General features: G+C 34.6%; 1 protein-coding gene across 12 annotated transcripts in view; it reads right to left on the minus strand.

Moving 5' to 3' along the window:
• Window positions 1-25,045, minus strand: part of NOL4 (nucleolar protein 4) — a 391,120-nt gene that overhangs the window by 175,570 nt on the left and 190,505 nt on the right. For all 12 annotated transcript variants that reach the window (XM_025996936.2, XM_072732138.1, XM_025996935.2 and 9 more), the window contains one exon: window positions 10,237-10,520. In XM_025996936.2, the coding sequence (XP_025852721.1) occupies window positions 10,237-10,520 (284 nt within the window). The remainder of the gene's footprint in view (window positions 1-10,236; window positions 10,521-25,045) is intronic.

Consider the following 25,045-nt stretch of genomic DNA (forward strand, 5'->3'; position numbering starts at 1 on the left):
AACTGAGCTTTTATGCACGCTTCATGTATTTTGCATATTAACCCTTTATCTGATATATGGTTTGCAAAATTTTGTACCATTCTTAGGTTGCTTTTTCATTTTGATTGTTTCCTTTGCTGTACAGAAGCTTTTAAATTTAATGTAACCTCATTTGTTTTTTTATTTTGTTGCTTGTTTTTGGTGTCTTATTCAATTGAGTCACTATTTATGATGAAATATAATGAGAATCCATGGCCCAGAGAAATAAGATCATATACATATTGCCTGGAACAGGACATACTCACATTTCAGATTAAGGTCAGAGTCAACTACATAGTGGGAAAGTTGGAGAAGCTAGGTGGCAATGTGAGCAAGTATTGGTATAGGAAAGTGGGTGGGATAAGATTAATAGGATGTATTTCCACATCACTGCATCATTTTTGCTCAACAAACATTTTGTAAGGAGCAAGTTTTACGCATGTAAATCACTTTAGGTGTGGCCAAACAATCCACCACCCATACAACTTACCATCCTGCCTCCTTGTCCTTATTCCTCATGGATCTTTCTCCTTAGAAGTTCAGAAAAGAAAAGACATTTCTTCCTGGCTGAGTTAATCAAGATAGATACTATAAAGGCAGTGACATTTGAATTGGACAGATTCCAACAGGGTCAGGAAGATTTTAACAAGCAGAAATTGCAAGGTATCCTAGGATCTATTTCCATGAGTATCTATTATATATACACAGAAATAGGTCTTAGAATAAATGCCTATAAAATACCTCTGGGAATGTATTACATATTCCAGATGCCTGGAAAATAGGTGTAACTAAAAGAAAATAAAGAAGGAAGAGGGGTTAAAGGGAGAAATAAAATATAGCAGTATTTACTAGATAATATAAAGTAAAATGCTGCTCCAAATTGCCAATCTCAGTAAGTACTTGTAGGCTATAAAAAAATGGATATTCAACTTTCCAAATAAATATTTATGAGATTTAGCTAAGCCCCAAACTCTGGAGCTAGTAATAACCATCACAGAAATTCCATTTATTATATGCTTATATAAACAATGCATATAGCCCTATTTAATTGTCACAATTGCCTAAAGGTCAAGTATTACTATCCCTACTAATGAAATATCCTGGCTTAAAAGGTAAAGACTTGCTCCAAGTCACAGAGTTGATCAGTGTGGCTTTCTGATAAGGGAAACTATGAGCCATAAAACAGCAGCTGGGGAAGTCTCAGCACCAAGTTAGATTTGCTACTCACTTTCAGTCCCTATCCCATGATCTCTACTCAAATTTTATCGTTGAAATGTGGGCAAAATGATTGGGGGCTTAAATCCAAATTCTAGAAACTCTTAGTGTAACCATATTTGTGATGTCATTGGGTCTTAGTTATCCCATCTGTAACACTGGGAATAATAACAAAGCCTAATTCCATTGGGTTATATGAGGATTACATGAGTTAGTTTTTAGAATAGTGCCTGACAGATGGTAAGAACTCAATAATGTCATCTTTCATTATTAGTATTCCTTGGGATGAAAAGTTTATGACTTTTTACTACTTAATCCTTTTCTTTAAACTCTCATTCATATTATTCTCTTGATTCCAAATAACCCCAAGATCTTTATTTCAAAAAAACTTTTTATAAATCATACTAATAACAAAGTTACAGATAATTGCTTTCAGGAATGTACTTCAAGACATCAAATATTTAACATTAATGAAAACAATATAAATTTATTATATTGAGACAAATTAGAATGTATTACTCTTGGTCTCTGGTATTTCTTCTTTTATTCTTTCCCCAATTTTGGGTAAATATCAAGGTGTTTTCAATAATACCAACTATTTTGAGACATGTATGAGTTACTTCTGGGTATATTAATTATAGTTTTCTCTCTTAGATTTCCTCTATCATTCTTAAGATATCCACAGACCAAATGATATTTTTAAACATTTTATCTTATTCCAAATGACAGAATACAAACATAAGACAGGCAAATACACATATGTAGGCAAAATAAAATTTAAAAACCACTCCAAAACCAAAAAAAAAAAGAAAGAAAATACAAAAGTATATAAAATACAACACTATTTCTTTTGAGCTATTGATTAACCATTCAATAAAGACAAAGATAATAATTGTTCCGTTTTTTTTATTTTGTATTTTGGCCAAAATTATAACGTATTACTCTAACCAGAATACTTATCAATACATAGCACTGAAGGCTGGAGGATCATTTGAGATTTTGCAGTGAACCAATTGAACTCATATGTTTAAAAGAGAGTTCAAAATGTATATTTTGCTGTATATAGATAACTAAAATCTAACTTCACTTTGCACATTTCAGGGTATAAATTTTAGAAGCCCTTTGTCTTCTCCATTCTCCTGATATAGTAAATGTGAAGTGAGCAAATATAGACTGTATCATGCATAGTAGGCACTCACAAATGTTGACTTTACCCTTTCCTTCTTATAGTAACATATCAAGAATATAAGCATATGCAGGTGGTAACCATGACAGCATCATGATTCAGAAGGACACTGATCTGGGTGTTAAGAGTCACATGAATAGGTCTTAATTTCTTCATCTGTAAAACGAAGCAGTTTTTAAAACTATATTATTCTACAGAGTAGTTAATTTAACAGTCCCTGAATAAGGCACATACTTTTTTGCTAAAGCATTATACACATTTAAATTTAGGTTGCAAATATGATAGACACTACAAAAAATCATTTGATACTATATCCTTCTTATATATCTTTTGATTAAAAAAAGATCTAAAGACAGAAGGGAAAAAATATGTCCAATAATGAGCATAACTGAAGTTCACATAACTCATAAGTATGAAATATAAAACATATACACATTCTCTCCATATATCTATATATAATACATATGTAAATATATGTGTATGTATGTAAAATACATGAAGATGTCATTTTAAATTGGTAGTTAACAAAATGTAAGTCTAAAATTTACCTTAGGGCTTTTTAAGGACCCACTCTAACTCAACCACTCATTTATTTACATTTATGCACATAAGCAGTAAATGGATACATGCTTAGTTTTCCAACAGAGGCACTAGTATATTATTTTTATGTAAAATATCTCATAGAAGAGAGCAGAACAAATATCTGCATAATAAACACCACTGCAAATATGTGCCATTTATCAAGGAACTAGTCACTAATTGTTTTATTTATTTATTTATTTATTTATTTATTTATTTATCTATTTATTTATTTATTTATTTTTGATTTCTTCTTTTTTTCTTTTCTTTTTCTTTTTTGGAGATTTTATTCATGAAAGACACAGAGAGAGAAAGGCAGAGACACAGGCAGAGGGAGAAGCAGGCTCCATGCAAGGAGCCCGACCTGGGACTTGATTCCGGGTTTCCAGGATCACGTCCTGAGCCAAAGGCGGCGCTAAACCACTGAGCCACCCGGGCAGCCCCACTAATTGTTTTAAATATCTGCCTGTCTGGATAGTTTGCTCATCATAGTCACCATATGGTACATAGAAATAACTAGTCCTACACAACATCAACCAGTGTGTGGATTCAGTGAAAACTACATGGGCTGCAGAGTCAGAAGACCTGTTGTGTTCAGTACCAGGCCCTAACACTTAACGAAGTGTATAATTAATGTGTATAATTAATATTAGTTAAACAGCTTATCATCCATTAGATTTTATGCACTTATGTTTAAAAAAGACTTGCTCTCCTACCAGATGGAGTTGGTTTGAGTTATGAACATGAAAGCATACACAAGTGTTTGTCACTGTTATAGTTGACATAACATCCTAATATCAGAAATGATATACCCTTTATCTTCTGGCTCTAAGTTTCTTTCACACTCTCCATCCCTTAACTAATCAAACTCCCCTTTCTGTCCATTTAATATTCTAAATATTTCTTAATTCTTTGCTCTTTCCATCCCTACCACTACTTCATGAAGGCAAGACCTCATGCTGTTAGTAGCTTCCTGCCTTTTTATGCCACTTAAAGCTATCTTGTAACAAAGACAAAGATGCCACAATGACCCTAAAACACAATCTGACCATGCTATTTTCCTATCCTACATCCTAAGCAAGCCTGTCAAATAGAGTAAAGTTCAAGCTTTGAACTTTAGCCAAAACATACCCTACCCTAGTCTGACACCCCTGAAAAACCATTCCAGACTTAACCTCTCACTACTTCAAACCTCAACATTTCTAGTCCTTAATTGAATGCTGTGTTCTTTGAGGGTTTCCTATTCCCTTTCACCAAGTGTTTATCTCCTATTTAACCATTAGTAGGCCTAGAAGGCACACTGACATACAAATTAATTTCTGCATTATAACACACTTATTTTCTTATGTGTCTATCTTTCTGGCCAAATGAGTTCTTAATGACAGAGACTTTATTTTTTATTTTTTATTTTTTTAGCACTCAGGACAGTGCCTAGCACAGTGTGCACATTCATTGAATATATACTATTGTTTCTACCCTAACGAAGATCCATGCCCAAATCTTTAACATCAAGTTAGATATTGAAAATCACCAAATTAAAACAATAATGAGCTGAAATATCCACAGAAGAAAGAACAAGATAATATTGTTCCAAAAGTAAATCTATGGCTCTTATGTTTTAAAAGGCAATCTCATTACACCTAAATATTACAGAGATATTTAGAAAAATGTGCTGCTTCCATTCATCATGTCTAAATAAAATTACATAGCAATTCTTAATGGTAATTAGGATAAGTATTTTATAAACTTTAATTTGAATATCAATACCCATTTGGTAAGAATTTAAAGGAAAGATTCACTGAAAAAAATGTCTCATGGACCACTTTGGGGAAAAATATTTTAATAAAGTGAAGATTGAAGGGTCTTGGGAACTGAGCCAAAAACCAAACCAAATATGCGGTAACCACAGTGACACATTAACCCTCAAACAATAATCACCCTCCTACCACAGTTATTGCTTGAAACATCATTCTTTTGGGAGACTGATTCAGAATATTTTACCATATTTAAGTATAATGCAGCTAGGTCACAGATACTAAAAGAGAAACAAAAAATCAATGATATTGTTCTAAGTTATATATTTCCCTCTGTTAGATTTCATTTTGCTTTTATTCTCACTTAATAATTTTAAACATGTTTATATCCAAATTTTTGTCTTCTTAGCCCTTCTTTTCCATATAACTTGTTTCTTATTGTTTGCTCATGAGTCTCATTTTCTGAGCTTTTAAACAACATTACTACTTCCTTCTGATTTCTAATGTTACTATTTGTCCTCTAAAAATGTGGCCATCTGCTAGCGGAAAATAAATATCACCTAAACTCTTTCAATGCAATATATTTATTTTTTAGATTGGTTAATATGATTCACTGGTCTACTGAGTGAATTTGCATAATAATAAGCAATTGGTAAATGGCACAGTCCAGCTCAGCTATTCTTTTTAAGCCTTTCTAGTCACTGTTCATGTTTTTAAGTGCTTTATAATTATTTTTGTTTTATATGACTCAGTACAATTGTAAAATAGATTATATCAAACTCACAGAAATCTAAGTTTTTCAAAGATACTATATAATTAAGCTTTTTTACTCCTTCAAGTTATGACAGAGGCTAGACTGAAAAATACTGGAAGAAGAAGTTGGTAGTGTCACTTTACAAATTTGTAAAGAAGTGTTTATTTCTAAGGATTACAAAAGGTAATAATGCTAACTAGACAGGTGAGTGCTAAACCTTTAGTAGGAAGTTCACCTGAAAAGCTTCAGGTAGATCAAGTATTGATCCAAAGCCAGGAACCCAAGAGCTCTCTGCATATAAATTCACATTGCAAGAAGAATCCCTAAAACAAAATTCCAGACACAGTCTCCTTCACAATTAAAATGATTCAACTTTCCCATTCAGCCTCTATAACTGTCTTCAGTCTACTTTCCCACTATTTCTGCTCTTTCTTCTGCCACATGTATTAACTCCAACTCTTAGCCTTCACTCTTTTAACCATCGTCCAGGTTGAGACCTGGGGCATTTCACCTAAGGATTACTCCATTTAACTACGTATCAATTTTGAAATGCCCCACACTTTAGCTTCTAGAACATCTCCTATCGGCTTGCTTTCATTTCCTTTTCTTTTCTTTTCTTTCTTTCTTTTCTTTCTTTTTTTCCCCCTCTACAAACTCCTATTTATGCCACTTGTTCTTGATGGGCTGATATTCTTCTGTAGGATGATATATTTTGACTCTCTTGTCTCTTCAGTCTATGCTCTTCTGAGGTGATTTCAGCAACCACAACAGCTTTAAGCTGCACTTCTAAATCTTTCACGTTTCTTTCTCCAGTCTGGACATTTCTTCTGAGCTGACACATATGTCCCCAGTGTCTATCAAATATATCCAATAGATACTGCATAGGCACAGTAAACCTTATGTATCACAAAACTACTTCTTCAAACGTTTCTCACCTGAATCTTGGGAAATGGAGTCATCATTCACCTAGGCAATCAAGCCAATAAGGCTAGAGTTATTCTAGAATGTTCTCTGCTTACGACATTCGATAAAACTTTATTTCTTCAAAATTATTCAAGAAGCTACAATGTACCCAATATTAAGCCAGATGCTGGACATACCTCAGTAAACAAGGTAGACATGATTCTTATAGTAGAATTTACATCCTAATGGAACGTATAAAGAGGCTATTCATACTGTAGTGTATGTGAAAAACATTCCCAGGAGTTTCGCAATATAAAATCTATGGAGCTATATATATTCCACAAATAAAATATCAAAAGAACAAAAGCCATATATTCTGTTTGTTGTTGTTGTATTCCTGCATTATTTTCTCTCTAGATTGCCATTATAGCTCTCTAACCAGTTTTCTGCCTTTTTTTATATTCCCTAGTCCCTATCCTATTTATCTGTTCTGAGGTAGCCAGGATAATATTTCTAAAATTCCAACCTGATTACAACCTTATCATACTAAACTTACCTATGGGAAACAATCCAAAGTCCTTGAACTGACCCATGACACCTTTATTGATGGAATCTCTTTATACTCCATTTCTCCACATGTATTCTCTGCTGTGGCCATGTGAAGCTCCTTGCAAATCTCCATGCCAAGCGTGCTCTATCATGCCTCTATGCCTTCAAACACGTTCTACCATATATAATCCTCTCTGTCTGAATAACTTCTACTTACACTTCACATTCATTCTGGCATTAATCTCTACATAAAGTCGATGTTAAGATCATTATAGCCCCAAAAGTGCTCCACCTTTCTTTTCTCATTTCACCCTGCCTTTGCCCATCATATCACTTATGGAATCACATTATAATCCCGGGTTTGCCTCTCTCTCCTGCTAGATTTTAAGCTTTTGAGGGTCTGGGACCCTAGTTTGCTCATTTCCATGTTTTTGCTTCCTACAACAGTGCCTTACATGGAGGAGTCCCTCAGTCAATACTTAGTGAATTAAATTAATTGGTAGCAAACAGTCTATGTTGCATAATGATATCGGGTTCTTCCCCAAATACCATGCTATGAAGTCCCACCCAGCTCCAAATAGACAATGATTCTCTAACTCATCTCCTCTGTGCATCCCAGACCCTTTACAGTGACCAACAAGAGACTCCTGATAAAAGAGTAATCTTACATTTCCTTCAAAATTCAAGACTCACTTCCTCTAGGAAGCCCTCCTTATTTTTTCAATAGAAATATTTTCTTTGAACTCCCAAGGTTTTAATACAGGAATGGATATTTGCCTATACTTTTACTAAGAAACTTTTTTATATATATATGGACCCCTTTTTACCAAAATTATTTATCAAAGATCTTATGAATAAAGAAAGACTCCTCTCTTTGCAGAGTCTCTGCTACGTACTACTTTAGTACAAGTATGACAGGTACTTAATATATCCTTTTATCTCTGAAGGAATGAATAAAGAATCCCTCTGGATTCTGCTCCCAATGTGCTCCATAACTGTTCTCACAGACTCAACTATTTTCTTTTTTTTAAGATTTTATTTATTTATTCATGAGAGACGCAGAAAGAGAGGCAGAGACATAGGCATATGGAGAAACCAGGCTCCCTGTGGGGAGCTTGATATAGAACTCAATCCCAGGACCCCGAAATCATGTGCCCTGAGCTGAAGGCAGATGCTCAACCACTGAGCCACCCAGGTGTCCCTCAACTATTTTCTATCTTTATCTTCTTTGATAGATCAGCATTGTCCATCAGAGCTGACCACTCTCTTTCTTAAAAAGCAGACTATGCTTAGCTTCCATACACTTTATCCTTCTGATCTTTCTTCTATATTTCTGGCTACTCCTCAGTGGGTTCTGGGAACTCTTCTTCCTTTACTAAACTATTAAACTTTTGTTTCTTCAGGGATGTCTCTTCCCCAGGTCCATTTCTCATCTTGCTCCTCACAAAATTGCCCAAACAATCTGTACTTTTTGCAACTTCATTTTAAGAGAGTAGAAAAGTAACTTCACTCTTTAAAACGTGCAACAGTGTGTTTCCAACAAGCATAGTTCTATCATTATAATGAATAAGGGGATAAAGAAGAGTAAACTATTGAATAATTTTAGAAAAATACTCAACAAACACATGGCATAAAAAGGACATTTATAAAGACCAGATGGACAATGTAGATGGTCAGAACACTTAAAGGTATTTTGTTCTGTAAAAATGTAACCTTGATTCAGATCATGTTACTGAATACAAAATCATTTGCGCTTGTGTGATTTGGCTTTAAACCACTGGAGACCATATTTGCACATTTACCCCAGCAAAAGTTGTAGCAGAGTCCCTCAGGCAGTAGTGCTTAAGTGCATGAAGAGGTCAGTGACTTGCTTAAGAGGATAAAGCAACATGCCCTCAGGCAAGCAAGAGGATTTAAATAGAGCCAATTTAGGAAGTACAGTGCCTCAGCAAATTCAGAAATTAATTCAAAGTAAGCCATTTTGCTTTAAAATCTATGTCAAAAGATCAGTTCTTCAATTCTAGTTTAGAAGAAGTGGAGGGGGGAGGGAAGGGAGTCAAAATGTATATTCCATAAAACTCCTGTGTTCAAAGTATGCATTCAAAAATTACAAAACAAAAATCACCAGCATGTATTATTTCAAACTGATAGAAATGTGAAGTCAATTTTCAAATGAATTAATCAAGACAAACTGATGGTTACCAGAGGGGAGATGGGTGGGGGGATGGGGATTAAATAGGTGATGGGGATTAAGTAGTGCACCTGTGATAAGCACAGGGCGATGTATGGAAGTGTTGAATCACTATATTGTACACCTGAAGCTAATATTACGCTGCACGTTAACTAAAATTTAAATAAAAACAAACAAAAAAAGAACTGGCAGTATTTCTGAAAATAAGTATGAAGAAAGAGATAAAAACAGAAGGACTAAAAAAATAAGAAGAAAAAATAATAAATCAATTGGGAATGGGGAGGATTGTAATTTATTCTAATATAAAGAATCTAGAAAATTAGATATGTCTGAAACATGTTTCTGTTTTCATTTGTATAATTCAGTTTGTGATAAATTACTTGTTCCAATAGTTATTTATTTTTTTTATTTTTTTTTTCCAATAGTTATTTAATCTGCAGGCTTCATCTAGAACATTGACACATCTCCCAGGTATGGGGAATAAATTACTGATTGAAGTCCCTGGGTCTCTAAAGCAAACTTGAGAGTCTAATTGAAACTTTATTACTGTGTACACCTATCCAGTCTAGTAGAAACTATATAGTTATCTTTTTAGAGTCCATAATTGTGTTCTGAGAGCTAAATTTTTACATCTGAGATCAACAAACTCCCTGAGACAGATCCATAAGAAGATTATATGAAGAAGACATTAAATCAAGTGATTTCCTGTATAAAAACACATCAATGTGATGGGCATTAAGGAGGACACATGATGTGATGAGCACTGGGTGTTATATGCAACTGATGAATTCTTGAACTCTACATCTGAAACTAATGATGTAATATGTTGGCTGATTGAATTTGGATTAAAAAAAAAAAAACACCAACAGCTTTGTCTGAAACACTCTCCATTTTGTTCACTGTTATTCCTGAAAATTATTGCTTATATGGACGCAGGATACCTATGGTTATAAACTTCTTGGTAACATATTATTGGGATTTGTTTAAAATATTTTTAGCAAAAATAATCATCTCTCATATAAATATGTTTTTCTTTATGACCTTCATGACGAACATAGAAATGTTAAGAACTGTAATGTGACCTTACCTTGCTTCCATTTTCTCTCGCCTCTCGTTCCATCTTGAGGTCAGAAATTAGAAGATTCTTATATTTGTTTTTTCCATTACTGCTGTGGTCATCTATTCTGTATTCCGAAGTCAGCTGTGCTGAGAGGGGACTGTCGCTCAGGTTCAGTGGCTGCTCGTCCTGTTCCAGTCTAGTTTTGCTGTCACCATTGGAGTCTCCTATCTCCCTGCTGTGTGTTCCCCCTGAAGCAATCGAATTGTGCCCCAGAGTCTCATTGCCATTAAAGCTCTCTGCAGCAGAATCATCTGTTGGAAAGAATATTTTGATTTTAATTAATGTGCCATTCAGCTTCTACTTCAACTGACATTTACTGAGCTCCTAATATGTGCCTGGCATTGTGGTAATTTTACATATCCTGTGTAGTCTATCCTCACAAATAAACTTTTGAAGCAGCCACTGTTATCTACAATCTAGTAGGCATGTTTAGGCACAAGAAATGGAGTAAAATAAAAAAGAAAAGAAAAATAGGGAAAACAATTCAATCTCAAATGTAATCTCAAAGGAAAGCAAATTTAAACAAAGAAAACTTGATCATTATTTTACAGATAGTTTTTGTTTTTCTAGTGAGAATATCCAGATTTGGTGAAAATTCTCTGATAAAAGCATCATCTATCCTGCTATGGGGTAGATGCTGGTTCAACTGTGTGTTGACTTGTTTAACTTGTATTCAAAATATTAAAAGTGCTCATACCCTTTGCTCCAGTCATTAAACTTTTGGGGCTTCTAAGCCTAAAGAGTATAATCATTGTGTGCATTTCTGTGCAGGTAGAAAGGCCCTTATACCAGTGTTCTTTACAATAGCAAATACTCAAAAGTGATAGAAATTACCAAATATAAAAATTGACTTAATATATGTTGGAATGGTTAGAATATGGGAAATATTGAATATTTTCCATTAATATTAATGGGAAACATGAAGTGTTAAATGGAAAAGGCTAGCTACAAAAATGTTCAAAATGATCCCAATTTTCTAAAAAGAAAACACATAACCATATAGAGTGAAAAAAATGTAGCCTAAAATGTCAATATTAATTTCTTCTTAACTGGAGTGACACTAGATTTTTAAATTACATATGTTGTAAATTATTATTTACAACATATATAATTTTCTAATAACAAAAATAAAATAACTGTAGTAATAAAAAAATAAAAAAGCAAAACAGGGAAGAAAGGGAAGAAACAAAATTTGTCAAAACTTTCTGGCTTTCTAAGCTTGTTAAGAAAATACACATCAATAACAATTAGAGTAAGAAACAAAATGTAAAAAAAAAAAAGAAAAACAAAATGTACATGAAACAATAAAATTCTATTTCTCTTAACTTCATCTTTAAGGTAAGAATTTGCTATTAATTTTAAAAGATTATGACGGACCTTTGTTTCCTTTAGTTAAGGGCTATTGATGAAGACAATAGACAATATGAATGTGCATGAATAATATTTTGATTTCTGAACACTTTCAAGTTTGCTTTATCTTCATAGGATGCAATATTTAATGCCTTCTAATCAATTAAATTGACGAAAATAATGTTTAAATTCTGAAGGAGTGGTATAATTCACCTGTTCATTCATTTATCCAATATTTATTGACTACCTACGCATGGCCAAATGGGGGCTAAATAATTTGGCCAACAAAGACTCTGCCTTCAGTGAGTTCACAAATAATTAAAAGAGATGGAAAAAAAATGCAACTAAAACGCAGAGAAAAAGGGTTTGGATCCAAAACAAAGGGTAAAGACATAACAGAAGTTCTAAAGAAGGTGGGATATGAACTGAATTCCAAAAGATGAGTAAGCCTTAGCAGGGTGAACAAGTTGGGGGAGAGGATTCCCCACCTAGAGATTAGCAGGTGCAACATCTTGGAGGAAGGAAAGTGTGGGGCAGGTGAGAAATAAGGTTGGGGTGCTGAATGTGAACAAGAGAGTCAAAAGGAAGCATAGGCAGGGAGGCAGAGAATGTGTTTTGTATAATAAAGAGCTTTTATTGGACCTTGGGAGAAAATAGGAACAATTTTATTGTCAGAAGTGATATGAAAGAAAATGTCTTTTGAAGAGATTACTCTGATTCTGATGAGAAGTATGGGATGAAGGTGACAAAAGGGGAAATTGTTAAGAGCTCTAGAAGCCCTCTGGATCAGCATTGTTGAAAGCCCAAGTCAAAGCAGCAGTAATGTAGAACAAGAGGGGACTAGAACCATCCTAAGAAAAGAACAGGTAAGACAGGACAGACAAAGGTCCAGGAGGAAGGCAAGATCTCCAGCTCCAATGGATAACAAAAACAAAGGGCATGGAACTTGAGTTTCAGTAAAATAGTATTTTAAGAACTTAATATCTTAAAACTATTTTTTGAAAAAGTTAAAAAGTATTCAAATGTCAAGATGCTCCTAATAAATTATTCCTTTTACATTCCCATTCATCAAAAGACTTCATGCAGAAAGAAAACATACATAAGAGAATTAAAGAAACCCAGTCATAAATAATATGACTTAGCATGTTCCATAGCTATTGAGAAATCAAAAAAAAATCTTTTAATCATGAAATATGTAAGGCTTTTGAAATAAAGAGTTAGGGCAATAATTTATATAAGTAATTCAGAAAATTCTGCATATCCTTTATATGAAGTCGAATCCAATGCTAGAGCATGCAAGCTCATTTCAGATTATTTCTTTCTTTCCACAAAAGTCCAAAGAAGAGCATAGTGGACACATTCCAGCTCAATTATTCCAATTATTAAATTTACAAAAAGTGTGATTTAACATTTGTGTACTAGAATCCTTTAAAAAATGTTAAACATTTTATGTAAGAAAATTTCATTCTTATGTTAAAGGAATGAATAAGCCTAAAAGTATATCACATTTTAAAACCAAATCTAGGGGCATCTGGGTGGCTCAATTGGTTAAGCGTCTACCTGTGGCTCAGGTTATGATCTCAGGGTCCTGGAATGGAGCCCATGTCTGGGTTGGGCTTCCTGCTCAGCGGGGAGCCTATTTCTCCCTCTTCCTCTCCCTCTACTCCTCCCTCTGCTTGTGTTCTATTTCTCTCCCAAATAAATAAATAATCTTTAAAACAAAAAATAAAACCAAATCTATACTAGCATAAAACAAATCCAATATTTATTATAGTTAATAATCAAATCTGGTACATCTCTGTCTTTAGTCTGAAATCATCATACATATTTACTAAAGAGTGTACTATTTATTCACATTTTAAAGAAGATAAACATTATCATCTATGAAGAGAATCTTTAATAAAAGTCATGTGTTTATAATTTTGGTATAAATTATAAACAATAAAGGAGAAAATATTTTTAGACAGAGTAGTTCACTCCAGATGTTACCAAGGTAACTGAATTCCACAGCTTTCCATATCTCATTCGTGAGTAAATCAGTATGTTTTATGAAGAGCAAATGCTTTATTTGTATAAAATATATATTCACACATTTTATCATTTAAATGGTAAAAGAATCAATCATGTTACATGCCACAATTTTATAAATCAAAATCTAAAACAAAGTTTCTGATGTCAGTATTAGAAAAATTCAATATAAAGAGTGATCAGACATTAAACTGAAGCTAAATTAACCATTTTTATTGTCTGATTTCTTGTGACCATGTTAGCAATTTTTATTTTCTCTTAAAGATACTTTTTCAGAATTTGAACCCACAAATTTGAGACTCCTATTCATCAGAGCCAACTCATATCAGTTTATTGCTTTAAAGGGGAAATCTGCTTCCTTACCCAAGATCATTTGCTCCATCCTAAGTGGCTGCTGGCGTGTGGGTACCCAGCTGCTACACAAAGAGTACAGTGTTGAGATCTGTAGGTATAGCTGTTAGGTTCACTGGCCCAATTCAATGCTGGTGCTTCTCTCAAGTTTCAGCCTGGGGACCATAGCATTGGAACTATAAATTATGTGTTTGAATCCAAAGGGGGGGGGGTGGCAGGAAACGGCACCTGGAGCTTTAGAAATTAAGAGTGCCCAGGGTACCTAGCAACAGAAGAGAATGCAGAATGTAATGATGGGTAGTGTGGAATCCAGTGACATCAGGAGGGCCGTTGGATGTTTGGGTTGCATTACTCTGAGGTTAGTTATTGCTGGGATGGATCTAGCGCTATGGAGAGGGCCATCCAAGTGAGTTGAGCTGTGGCTCTTGCTTGTGAGGTACAGTGACACTAACCATAGTAGCCAGCTTTTCTTTTTCTTCTTTCTCCTTCCCTATTCCCCATGCCCTCCATCAATCAGTACAGACCCTAGAAGTACTAATTGTTTAAATTATGTCTAATGTCATCAGATGAGTCAATGGTTAGCTCTCTCTATATAAAGAGAATGAAGTATTACAGCAAGTATGATGTGTATGGAATTAAATATATAAACATACATATATGTGTATGCATCACTCTCTCCCTTTCTCTATCTATATATATAAAAATAATGTGATGTAGATATATTTGAAATCTCCCAAAGCATCTGACCTACATTCTTATTCAGTTACTTTCAGTAGTTCTTCATAATGGCCTTGCCTTGGGCAAAATGAATAGGGAAATATATATGTATATATTCTTCATTTTAAGATTGGAACTTGGAAATTTAGTCTGGAAATCCAGGTTGGATGCTTATAGGGTCCAAAAAGCTTTTTTTGTTGTTTTCCCTCAAATGTACCATAGTCTTCTACTTCTAGTCCTTTGGTGCTTCCTTAGAAAACTGCCCTTTAATATCTCACCAAAAAGCTAACTTTTAATTCCAAAATATAGATGTAAATAACCCTGTGTCAAAAGTTTGGTACCTTAGTAATGAAAAATATTTTTTTTAAATCCTTCAAAATCTACTTGCAAAAAGGAATTTAGGTGCCAGTCTCCTTCATCACTTGGTCACTCCTGATCTCTGCTCTAAGTCTTCTCCCAGCCTAGGGTCCCCTATAAAAAAAAAAAAAAAAAGGAAGCATATCCATTGCTAGACTATACCCTACATCTTTTCCCCCTCCTTTTAAGTTTTTATTTAAATTTCAGTTAGTTAACATACAGTGTAATATTAGTTTCAAGTGTAGGATTTAGTGATTCACCACTTATATACAACACCCAGGGCTCATCACAAGTGCCCTTCCCAATACACAACACCTATTTAACCCATATCCAATTAATCCACCTCCTCTCCAGCAACCCTCAGTTTGTTCTCTTTAGTAAGTCTGTTTTATGATTCACCTCTGTTTTTTACTCCTATGTTCAACTGTTTTATTTCTTAAGTTCCATGTATGAGTAAGATCATATGTCCATACCCTACATCTTACACCATAGCTACCTCTACCCTGCAACATGAAGCAGGCAATCCAGTCTGCCTTTGTGAGAACACAGGCAGCAACCTCTTTGGCATCAGCCATAGCAACTTCCTACTAGACATGTTTCTGGAGGCAAGCAAAAATGAACTACTGGAACTTCATCAAGATAATAAGAATCTGCACATCAAAGGAAACAATCAATAAAAAACTAAAAGGCAACCTACAGAATGGGAGAAGATATTTGCAAATGACATATCTGATAAATGATTAGTATTTAGGATCTAAAAAGAACTTATCAAACTCAACATCCAAGAACAAATAATCCAGTTAAGAAATGGGCAGAAGACATGAAGAGACACTTCTCCAAATAAGACAGACAAATGGCTAACAGACACATGAAAAGATGCTCAACATCACTCATCATCCAAAGACAAACCAAAACTATGATGAGATACCATCTTACACCTGTCGGAATGGCTAGAAATAACAACATAGGAAACAATAGATGTTGGCAAGGATACAGAAAAAGGGTAACGAACCCTCTTACACTGTTGGTGGGAATGCAAAGTGGTGCAGCCACTATGGCTCTGTGGCTATCCTTTACCCAAAGGATTAAAAAAATACTGATTCAAAAGGGTATATACACCTCGATGTTAATAGCAGCATTATCAACAATAGCCCAATTATGGAAAGAGCCCAAATGTCTATCAACTAATGAATGTATAAAGAAGTGGTGTGTGTATGTATGTGTATATATATACATACATACATATGTGTGTGTATATATATAGATATATATAGATATATATATATATATATGGTGGAATATTACTTAGCCATAAAAATAATTAAATCTTACTATTTCCAACAACATGGATGGAGCCAGAGTGTATTATGCTAAGTGAAATAAATTAGTCAGAGAAGGATACTATATGCTCATATGTGGACTTTAAGAAATAAAACAAATGACAAGGGAAGGAAGAAAAAAAAAGGGAGAGGGAGGCAAACCATAACTAACTACAGTGAACAAACAGAGTTGCTGGAGGGAAGTGGGCAGCAGATGGGCAAAAAGGGATGATGGGTATTAGGAAGTACACTTGTGATGTTATATGTAAGCGATGAATTTACATATAAATTGCAAATTATATGGGTGTCATATGTAAGTGATAAATTCTACTCATTCTACTCCTGAAACCAATATTACACTATATGTCAACTAACTAGAATTTAAATAAATACTTGAAACAAAAAGAGATAGATGATATATAGATGATAGATAGATAGATAGATAGATAGATAGATAGATAGATAGATAGACAGACATATAGATCAACTGATCCTTTGCTGGGCAGCCCCATTACTCCCCCAGCCCAAGACCTTGACACATTCCTGTCTTTATCACTGCTTGTCCATTTGTAGTTGCCACCTAGAAATTTATTTTTCATTTTTCTTATTTCCTTTCTTCAAATCCTTCTGATGACTTTTTATTCTTTGATTTCTATTTTACTCACCCTCTATAATACTGCTATTAAGTAAACAGCACTGTCTGAGTTTTATCTTCTGTTTTCTTACATACAAACATTTTAGTTGCTGATTACAAAACTCTTGCACTTAACACTACAAAAATCTTTGAAAAGATAATCAACAAAGCAATCTTCTGGTTTTGTTTGTATTTGCAAAGTATTATCTAGACTATATACTATTTAAGTAATGCTATCTCAAACATGTATAAAAGAATGATGCAATATTTTGAAGTCAATCATTCACAACAACCCCTATAAGGAGTTTAAATATCTATGTGGATATACTTAGTTATATATAAAAAGTTAAAGAGCATTGATTTTAAAATGATAAAACCAATATAGAGGATAAAAAAGTAAAGAGCAATTCAGGTTTTCCCTTCCAAAGTGAAGGATAAGTTCTTAAAACTTGACCTCTTTATAAGAAGGAGGCACATCACCAAGTAGGTTCCATCTGGTTTTGATTGCAATGGAAGTGGCTTTTCCACTTGACCTTTGTGAAGACAAAAATAGATCAGATGGTATTCTAGGTATCTATAGCACTTCAGGATTGGACATGGAGTCTGGGGTAACCTCCAACCAGAGAAATTCTGTCAGTAAAAAAACATGATTTAGCGCAGGGCCCCGCATTCTTCCTAGGGTAACTTTGCTTTTCGATAACAGCTCCTGACTCTTTATCCAGCTGGCCATCATGAGCTGAGCACCACCTGGTTCACTGAATGTTAAATTTATGTGCACTCAGGAGCACTCCTTCATTGAGTGGAAGTACAGTATATAGAAAGGAGTCTGCTCATGCCTCAGAGGTATACGAGCACAACCTGCCATACAAGAGTTCCTTCTTTAATCTCTGTTCACTCTCTTAGACGAAATTATTCATGAAAAATTGAGAAAGAAAAATGTCAGCTGGGTTTCCATGATTCTGTGAAAGTCTGCAATGGTACAGGTGCTTTCATGAATAGGCCAAATGGCCAATGAAATCCATGTAGTGAACCTTGAGCAGTAGGTCTGGCTGTATTTTCTCTTTAGAACAAAGATAGAGGTTATTTTTTATGGTATTTCTTTAGCAGCAGCCAAATGATGTAGAGACTTGAAAAAGGAAAGTTTGGAGGGCTTCTTAATAGAAGTTGAAAGAAGGATGATATTGATAGATCTTTCATAATTAGGTTAGGGGAGAACAATTGTATTAGATGCCTCTGACTTGAGAGGAAAGTTACTTGATCTCAGCAAAATGGACACTTATTTTTTCCTTGGTCTTGCAGTTTACTCACCCCTTCTTCCTCCAACACCACTGCATATGAACCCTCAGAATGTTTTATATACTACTCTTTCCCCCACACACATTAATTTTAATCAAGGAAATCACATCATACTAAAATAAAATAAATAATTGGATGATTTCTCATAGAGCTATTATTTTTTTATTTTTTTAATAAATTAATTTTTATTGGTGTTCAATTTACCAACATACAGAATAACACCCAGTAAGAGCTATTATTCTTATTCTCTACTCCATTATTGGAAAACTATGGACATTCTAAAATAATGGAATAAATATTAAAAACTCAGCTACGATGCCACTGAAAGATACAATCCAAGCCTGAGGGGCTGCTTTTCAGGATGTAATATATGCTCTAAACCAGCTGCCTCTCTCTTAGCACAATATCAGTCTGAAAAACAAGGCTTTTCTGAGATGGCAGTGACATTTCTCACAATTCTCTGCAGGAATAGGTTCTACTGGTCTGTAAGTAGGACACTTCCATTAAAATGGATAGACAACTAACTGCCTATTTCACACCATGTAGGCCACAATGGCAATAGATAAGAGCTGTGTGTTGGCCATGATCACTGATCCTGAATACCAAGGGAATGAAAGATGTCCAAAAGCAAAATGGATTGGGATATAGGCCCAGAGAAGCACCTGAAGCATTTCTCATTTTACTCCGCCAACAGGAAAATATTGTCAACCCAATCCTTATAGGCAGAGATAAAATCTCATACCTTGACATGATATGCCATCTGAAAACTACTGAGTAGTTTAACCACTAGTTAAAGAAAAGACAATGTGGAGTGAGTAGTGGAGCTGGTTAGTCATACTATCCTTTGGAATGAGATGCAGAAAGGAGTGCAATATTTATCTCAATTTCTTTGTTTGCTGTTAAGTGTCTGATGATTAAAACACATTTCTCATTTTTTTAAGTTTTATTTCCACTGTGTGTATATGGTGTGGTGATAGTAAATATGCTAATTAGTCCATTAATCACATAGTTTCAATTGTTACAGAACTAAATAAGAATGAACATAACTTGATGGTCTGGCCTCAGAAATTGGGGCTCCTTGGGATGCCTGGGAAGCTCAGTAGTTGAGCGTCTGCCTTCGGCTCAGGTCATGATCCTGGGACCTGGGATGGAGCCCCTCATCAGGCTCCCCATAGGGAGCCTGCTTCTCCCTCTATGTCTCTGCCTCTCTCTGTGTGTCCTTCATGAATAAATAAATAAAACCTTTAAAAAAAAAAAAAAAAAGAAACTGGGCTCCTCCATACCATCTCTGAATGCCACAGCTGGACATGACAGATTTCATTCCATTTGGGGAAGAATGAGGTTGGTTGAGGTTTATGTGAAATAGGTAGTAAGTATTCAGTAGGATTATCTTTGGTTATATGAAAAAGCTACGTGATATGTGATATGGAATGGTGTGGTGTGTGTGTGTGTGTGTCTGTGTGTTTTAGCAGCCAAATGTACTAAGCACCCATTGGGTTGGAAACCTAGTGCATATGATCCATTTCTAATATGCATGTATGCTCCAGAAACCATAATTCCTTGCTCCTTTAGAAAAAATTGGAGCTTTGAGACAGAAAAAGGGAGCCATTGGAACTAGGTTGTTATATTTTAACCTCTAGAAAAATATGTACAAAAATTACCATCACTGGAGTTACCTGGACTTTTCTAAAATTGGGGCTGTCTTTGGTTCCTACATTCCCAGATTGCTGGGTGACTAACTCTTCTATGAATTTTGTCAGAAACTCTAGTACCTCTCCATTGGATTCCCATTATGTGTATTGTTTTCACTTAATTTAGCCAAAGATAATATTTTTACTTGAAAAAGGCAATCTTAAATAGTGTATAATATTTGTTTCACTTTTGACAAAACTGAGGAACAGAAATGTTAAGTGACTTGATTATGTCTTACTAAAAATATAACGTACATGTTGCAGGGACTTGAAATCATAATAAAATACAGTCAAAGAACTAGAGGATTCTAAACCTGAAAAGAACATTGTCATAGATTATGAGGAGAAATATAGTTAAATCAAATTTAAAGATGTTAATGTGTTTTATTACCTGTCAGATCAAAGATTAGAAGTCACACATAATCAGTATTTTTATACAAAATACGAGAAATCTTTTTGACAAAGTTCTCAAAATATTAAAGAAGACTTTCTACTTCTAGAGGTATTTGATTATGAAATGTAAGCTATTGAAGGGAAAGTTCCAGTTCTTACTCCTTTACCAACTTATGATTGCTACATAGTAAATACTCAATAACTAACTATTCATTGAACTAGATAATCATAGGAGGTGATAATCACATATCTATTTAATGTCTGCTTAAAAAAAAAGACTGAGTCTTTTTACATCCTTTTATATTGTTTTGAACCACTTATTGAAATCATTACTACAGTGGATGCTGTGGTAGGAAGAATCTAGAAACTGCTCTTCCCCTCAAGATTCTATACCCTAACTCCCCAAACCCTAAACTCAGATACCACTCCTGAGATTATGCAATGTCATGTGGCACAGTGGATCTTAAATAGGGAGATTAGCTGGGTGGACCTAATCTAATCACATGATCATTTAATAGCACAGAGCTCTCTCTAGTTAGTGGCAGAAGTCAGGGACACTCGAAGCATAAAAGTTTTCAGTGTGCCATTGATGGCTTGATGATGGAGGAGGTCACACAAGGAGGAATGTAGGCAGTTGTAAAGAGCTGATGATAGAGGCTTCTGGCAACAGCCAGTAAGGAAACAGGGACCTCAGTTCTATAGTCACAAGAGGCTGCCTAGATTTCTGACCTACTGAACTGTGAAATAGGAGTGTTGCTTTAAGCTGTTAAGTGTGTGGTAATTTGTTACACAGCAATATGAAATGAATATAGCAACAAATATAAAGGATTTTCTATGGTGTATTGGGATAGGTAAACTACTCTAATTAGTTGAGCATATTTCATATGATAGGTGTATATCAAATAGTTTTCCAACTTTAATTGCTTCAGAATTTTCTAGGAAACTATCAAAAATGCAGATCCACTTGAACACTAAAAACCTCTATCCTAACAAAACCTAGAAATCTGGGTTTAATTCATCTTAAATAGCAGGTAATCCAGAAGTATTTCTCATACAAGAGTTTTGGGGCCACATGTGAGAAATCAATGTAGACAATATCCAACATGAATATGCAATATTAAGAGGCCACTGTTGATATCAAGAAAACTGAACACCACAACCAACAGCCATCACGGGTTAGTAAGACTGAATCTGAGGATATTTTATCCTCATTTAATAAATCTTCAGGATATTTTCAGAAAATGACGACAGCAAGCCAAATATTCTCTTGGTCAAAACTAATAAACAAGGGCACTTATTGCCAGTGTGGTCCCACTTTTAACGGATTCATGAAAGAATAGGATTTTTTCCCATAGAGCGAATGTAAATGTAACTAAAGAACTAAAGGCATTATTTCAGGCAAGATGACTACCTTGATTAGCAAACTCCTGGAAAAGAAGATCTTTACTGAGGTCAAGTGTACGTTTGTAAAATCAAGAGTCTTCACTTAGCCCGTAAAGCAGAACTACATAACACCTATGTGCTCGCACATGCTGAAATCACTGTTGGTTTTGCTCATATTGGAGGTAAAGAGTACCACTCTAGGAAAAATCATCAAAACCTTCAAAGTTTGTCATCTTGGGTCCATCATGTTCTCTGTCCCATCTTAATGGCCAATCTTCCGGCTATTTGTGTGCACACTGGCTCAATATAAATGATTTTACTAAGGAAGAGATTGACATATTGATTGATTAATTGACCTTTGACTGAAATCTCCCCACAGAAATAATATTACTTCAGTTAGGCATTTGTAATTTAAATATCTTATCTCTAATTGTTGAATGAAAGGCTTTTACTCTTGGTATTTTCGGCCATTCACAAGCAGGTGAAGAAGCGTATTGTGCTTCGGGAGTGTGTATAGAGGGAGAAATCCTGTAGTCCTACTAGATCTATCTAGTACCCATGTTTTTAGAGGAACTTAGAGTCTAATGATTAGAGTGCATGCTCCACAGTATTTTCTCCTAAGCCCTCCTTCCCACCAAAGTTCCTCTCCCTACTGCAGTAAGCCAGGACTACTCAACAAGGAAGCTGAGCTCATCCCTAACATTCTGAAATGCAAGAAATCTGAGCCACTAAGAACTTCTTAGACCTAAAAAACAAAAAACAAATCCTAAAGTAGGATTATAAAAAAAGGCTTCCACACACATTCCATCTTACACTTTGGTCATTTGCTGGTTTGATCTGTTCTTCTCCATTTCTTTGCAAACCACTTCCCAGATTTCTCTGCCTATTGTCTTATGTCTTACTTGAAATGATGAGAGATGTTAGCAAAGACTGAGCATGAGAGAGAGAGAAAAGGGTGAGTATCCCTACCCCCACTTTACACATACATCCTCTCTGGCTCCACTTCAGGATGCATCCTCCCCATATTCCAGCCCCTGCCAGGAAGCATCTTCTGTGAATCTCACACAACAAGGTAGATAGCTCTGGCTCTTGGGTTCTAGTAACACCAATTCCTCCCCAACTTCTCCACCTCCAGCTGTAGCAGTGGCTTCCTTCTGTTATTAGTTCCTGTATCGCTTTACTATCTTCTGTTTAGCTTCTCTGCTTTTATAATACTATTGCAAATAGTTCCTGGTATTGAGTTTTTCTAATGAATAACATGGAATGGCCTCCATTTTCTAGATTGGATTAAAACTGATACAATTTACCTTACTCTTGGCTTTAAAACTTCTGTTTTCTAGCATCGTTGATGTTATTATAGCCAATGTTTTATAATGTGAAAACATTGTTAATGTCAGTTCATTAGTTTATATCTAAGAGATTTCCACCAAAGTTTCTTTACTACTTCTACCTCTGATGTTGAAATCCATCATCATCAGTAACAGTGGTATTAGTGAACTTATCTTAAAGGATTCTAAGCCAGAAAGAGTTTTGGTACCAATTTATAAAACATTATTATTTAGACACTTGCCAAAGTACTAATATCTTTCTAAAAAAGACTAAATTATTCTAGATTCATCTGAATAATATCAGTTGATTTGAATCATTATACATTTTAATTATATAAATCATTTTGATAGTCACTACCTTTACAAAACTCAAAAACAGATCTAGGATTAAGATAACACTATCAGTTTTCATAATTTAAAGAGCTTGAGAAAGATAAAGAACTTGCTCAAGTCACACTGACTGTGGCAAATTTAGGATTAAAAACTGGCCCCTTTAAAAAAAAAAAAAACTGGCCCCTTAATTCTAGACCAAATTTTTCTCTAAATTGTATGGCTATACCTCAGCAGGAAACACCTATCCGGTAGGTATTATGAAGAGAAAAACCTGAAAAAGACAGATAATATGCTATGTGGGGGAAAAACAGTTAACTTTAGATTTTAGGAAGCTCTTAGAGACACTAAATTGAAAGGTGTCATCTGAGGTTACCTATTTTGCAGCACTTCATAAAATCAGTGATCAGTGAATATCCTACTACCACCTTCCACTCACTGTAACAAAGGCCTTCTGTCTACCCTTTGTGCAATTAGCATAAACTAAGTAGCTATGATTTCTTATAAATACAGGTGAACTTTCAATATCTCCATGATTATAAGTACAGGCTGACCAATTACATGATATTTATAACCATAGACAACTGTGTTTGACATTCAAGACTGAATAATATCAAATGATACCATTTTAGGAAATTTGCTAAAGCTTTAAATAAATACGAAGAGAAAAAATAACATAATTTATGAAATAAGAGATAAAAGAAAACCAACATAACATCAGTATTTAGAAGATACAGAAAACTGAAGTCCTACTCTTGAAAGAAAACAGTAGTAGCATATTTGCTATTTTTCTATTTGAAAAGTGATTTCATCTCATCACAAGAAAAAATAATTTATACTATGTGTGGCAATGGATATTAACTATACTTATAATAGTGACCATTTTTTGATATACACATACAACAAAACATTATGTTGTATACCTGAAATTAGCACAATGTTATATATCAATTATACCTCAATATAAATAAAGCAATAAAGGGGTTACCCACAGGCCACAGTTAAAATCTATTCAAAGCACAAAGAAGCCAGAGGCCCTATGGCCACCCCAACAGGATAAAGCTCTAATACCACTACTTACATTCCCACACTCATCTCTCCCATCACACCAGATCACCAGAGCTTAGGTGAGAGGTAGACAAGGACCCATGGCCACACTCATGGAACAGGATGTGAAATCTGAATGACCATGGATGGCTTCACCTCTATGTATGAGTATTCAGTAAGTACACAAGGTGTATAGATACTTCTAGGTGCCAGGTTGAAAGGACTGTAAATAAATATAAAAGAAATGGGGAAAAGGGGAGAAACAACTACTTGCCTAAATCTAAAATGCTCTGTAAAAAATAACAAGCACTATGCTTGCAATGTATAGAGGAAACTATAAACCAGGTAATTTTATAATTAAGTGTCTTAATAATAGCAGAATCCTAAAAAAAAAAAAAAAAAAATCAGAATCCTAGACAACACATCATGGGTCTACATAGCATTCAGATGATTGTTACCACCCAGGGATAAATGGTGAAACATTTTCAATAACAGAAATAGTACTTGCTTTTGTTGTATTATAGGACCTTAACAAACAGTAAATATAGAAGG

The sequence above is a fragment of the Vulpes vulpes genome, chromosome 13 (assembly GCF_048418805.1).
Source record: "Vulpes vulpes isolate BD-2025 chromosome 13, VulVul3, whole genome shotgun sequence".
NCBI classification, from domain to species: domain Eukaryota; kingdom Metazoa; phylum Chordata; class Mammalia; order Carnivora; family Canidae; genus Vulpes; species Vulpes vulpes.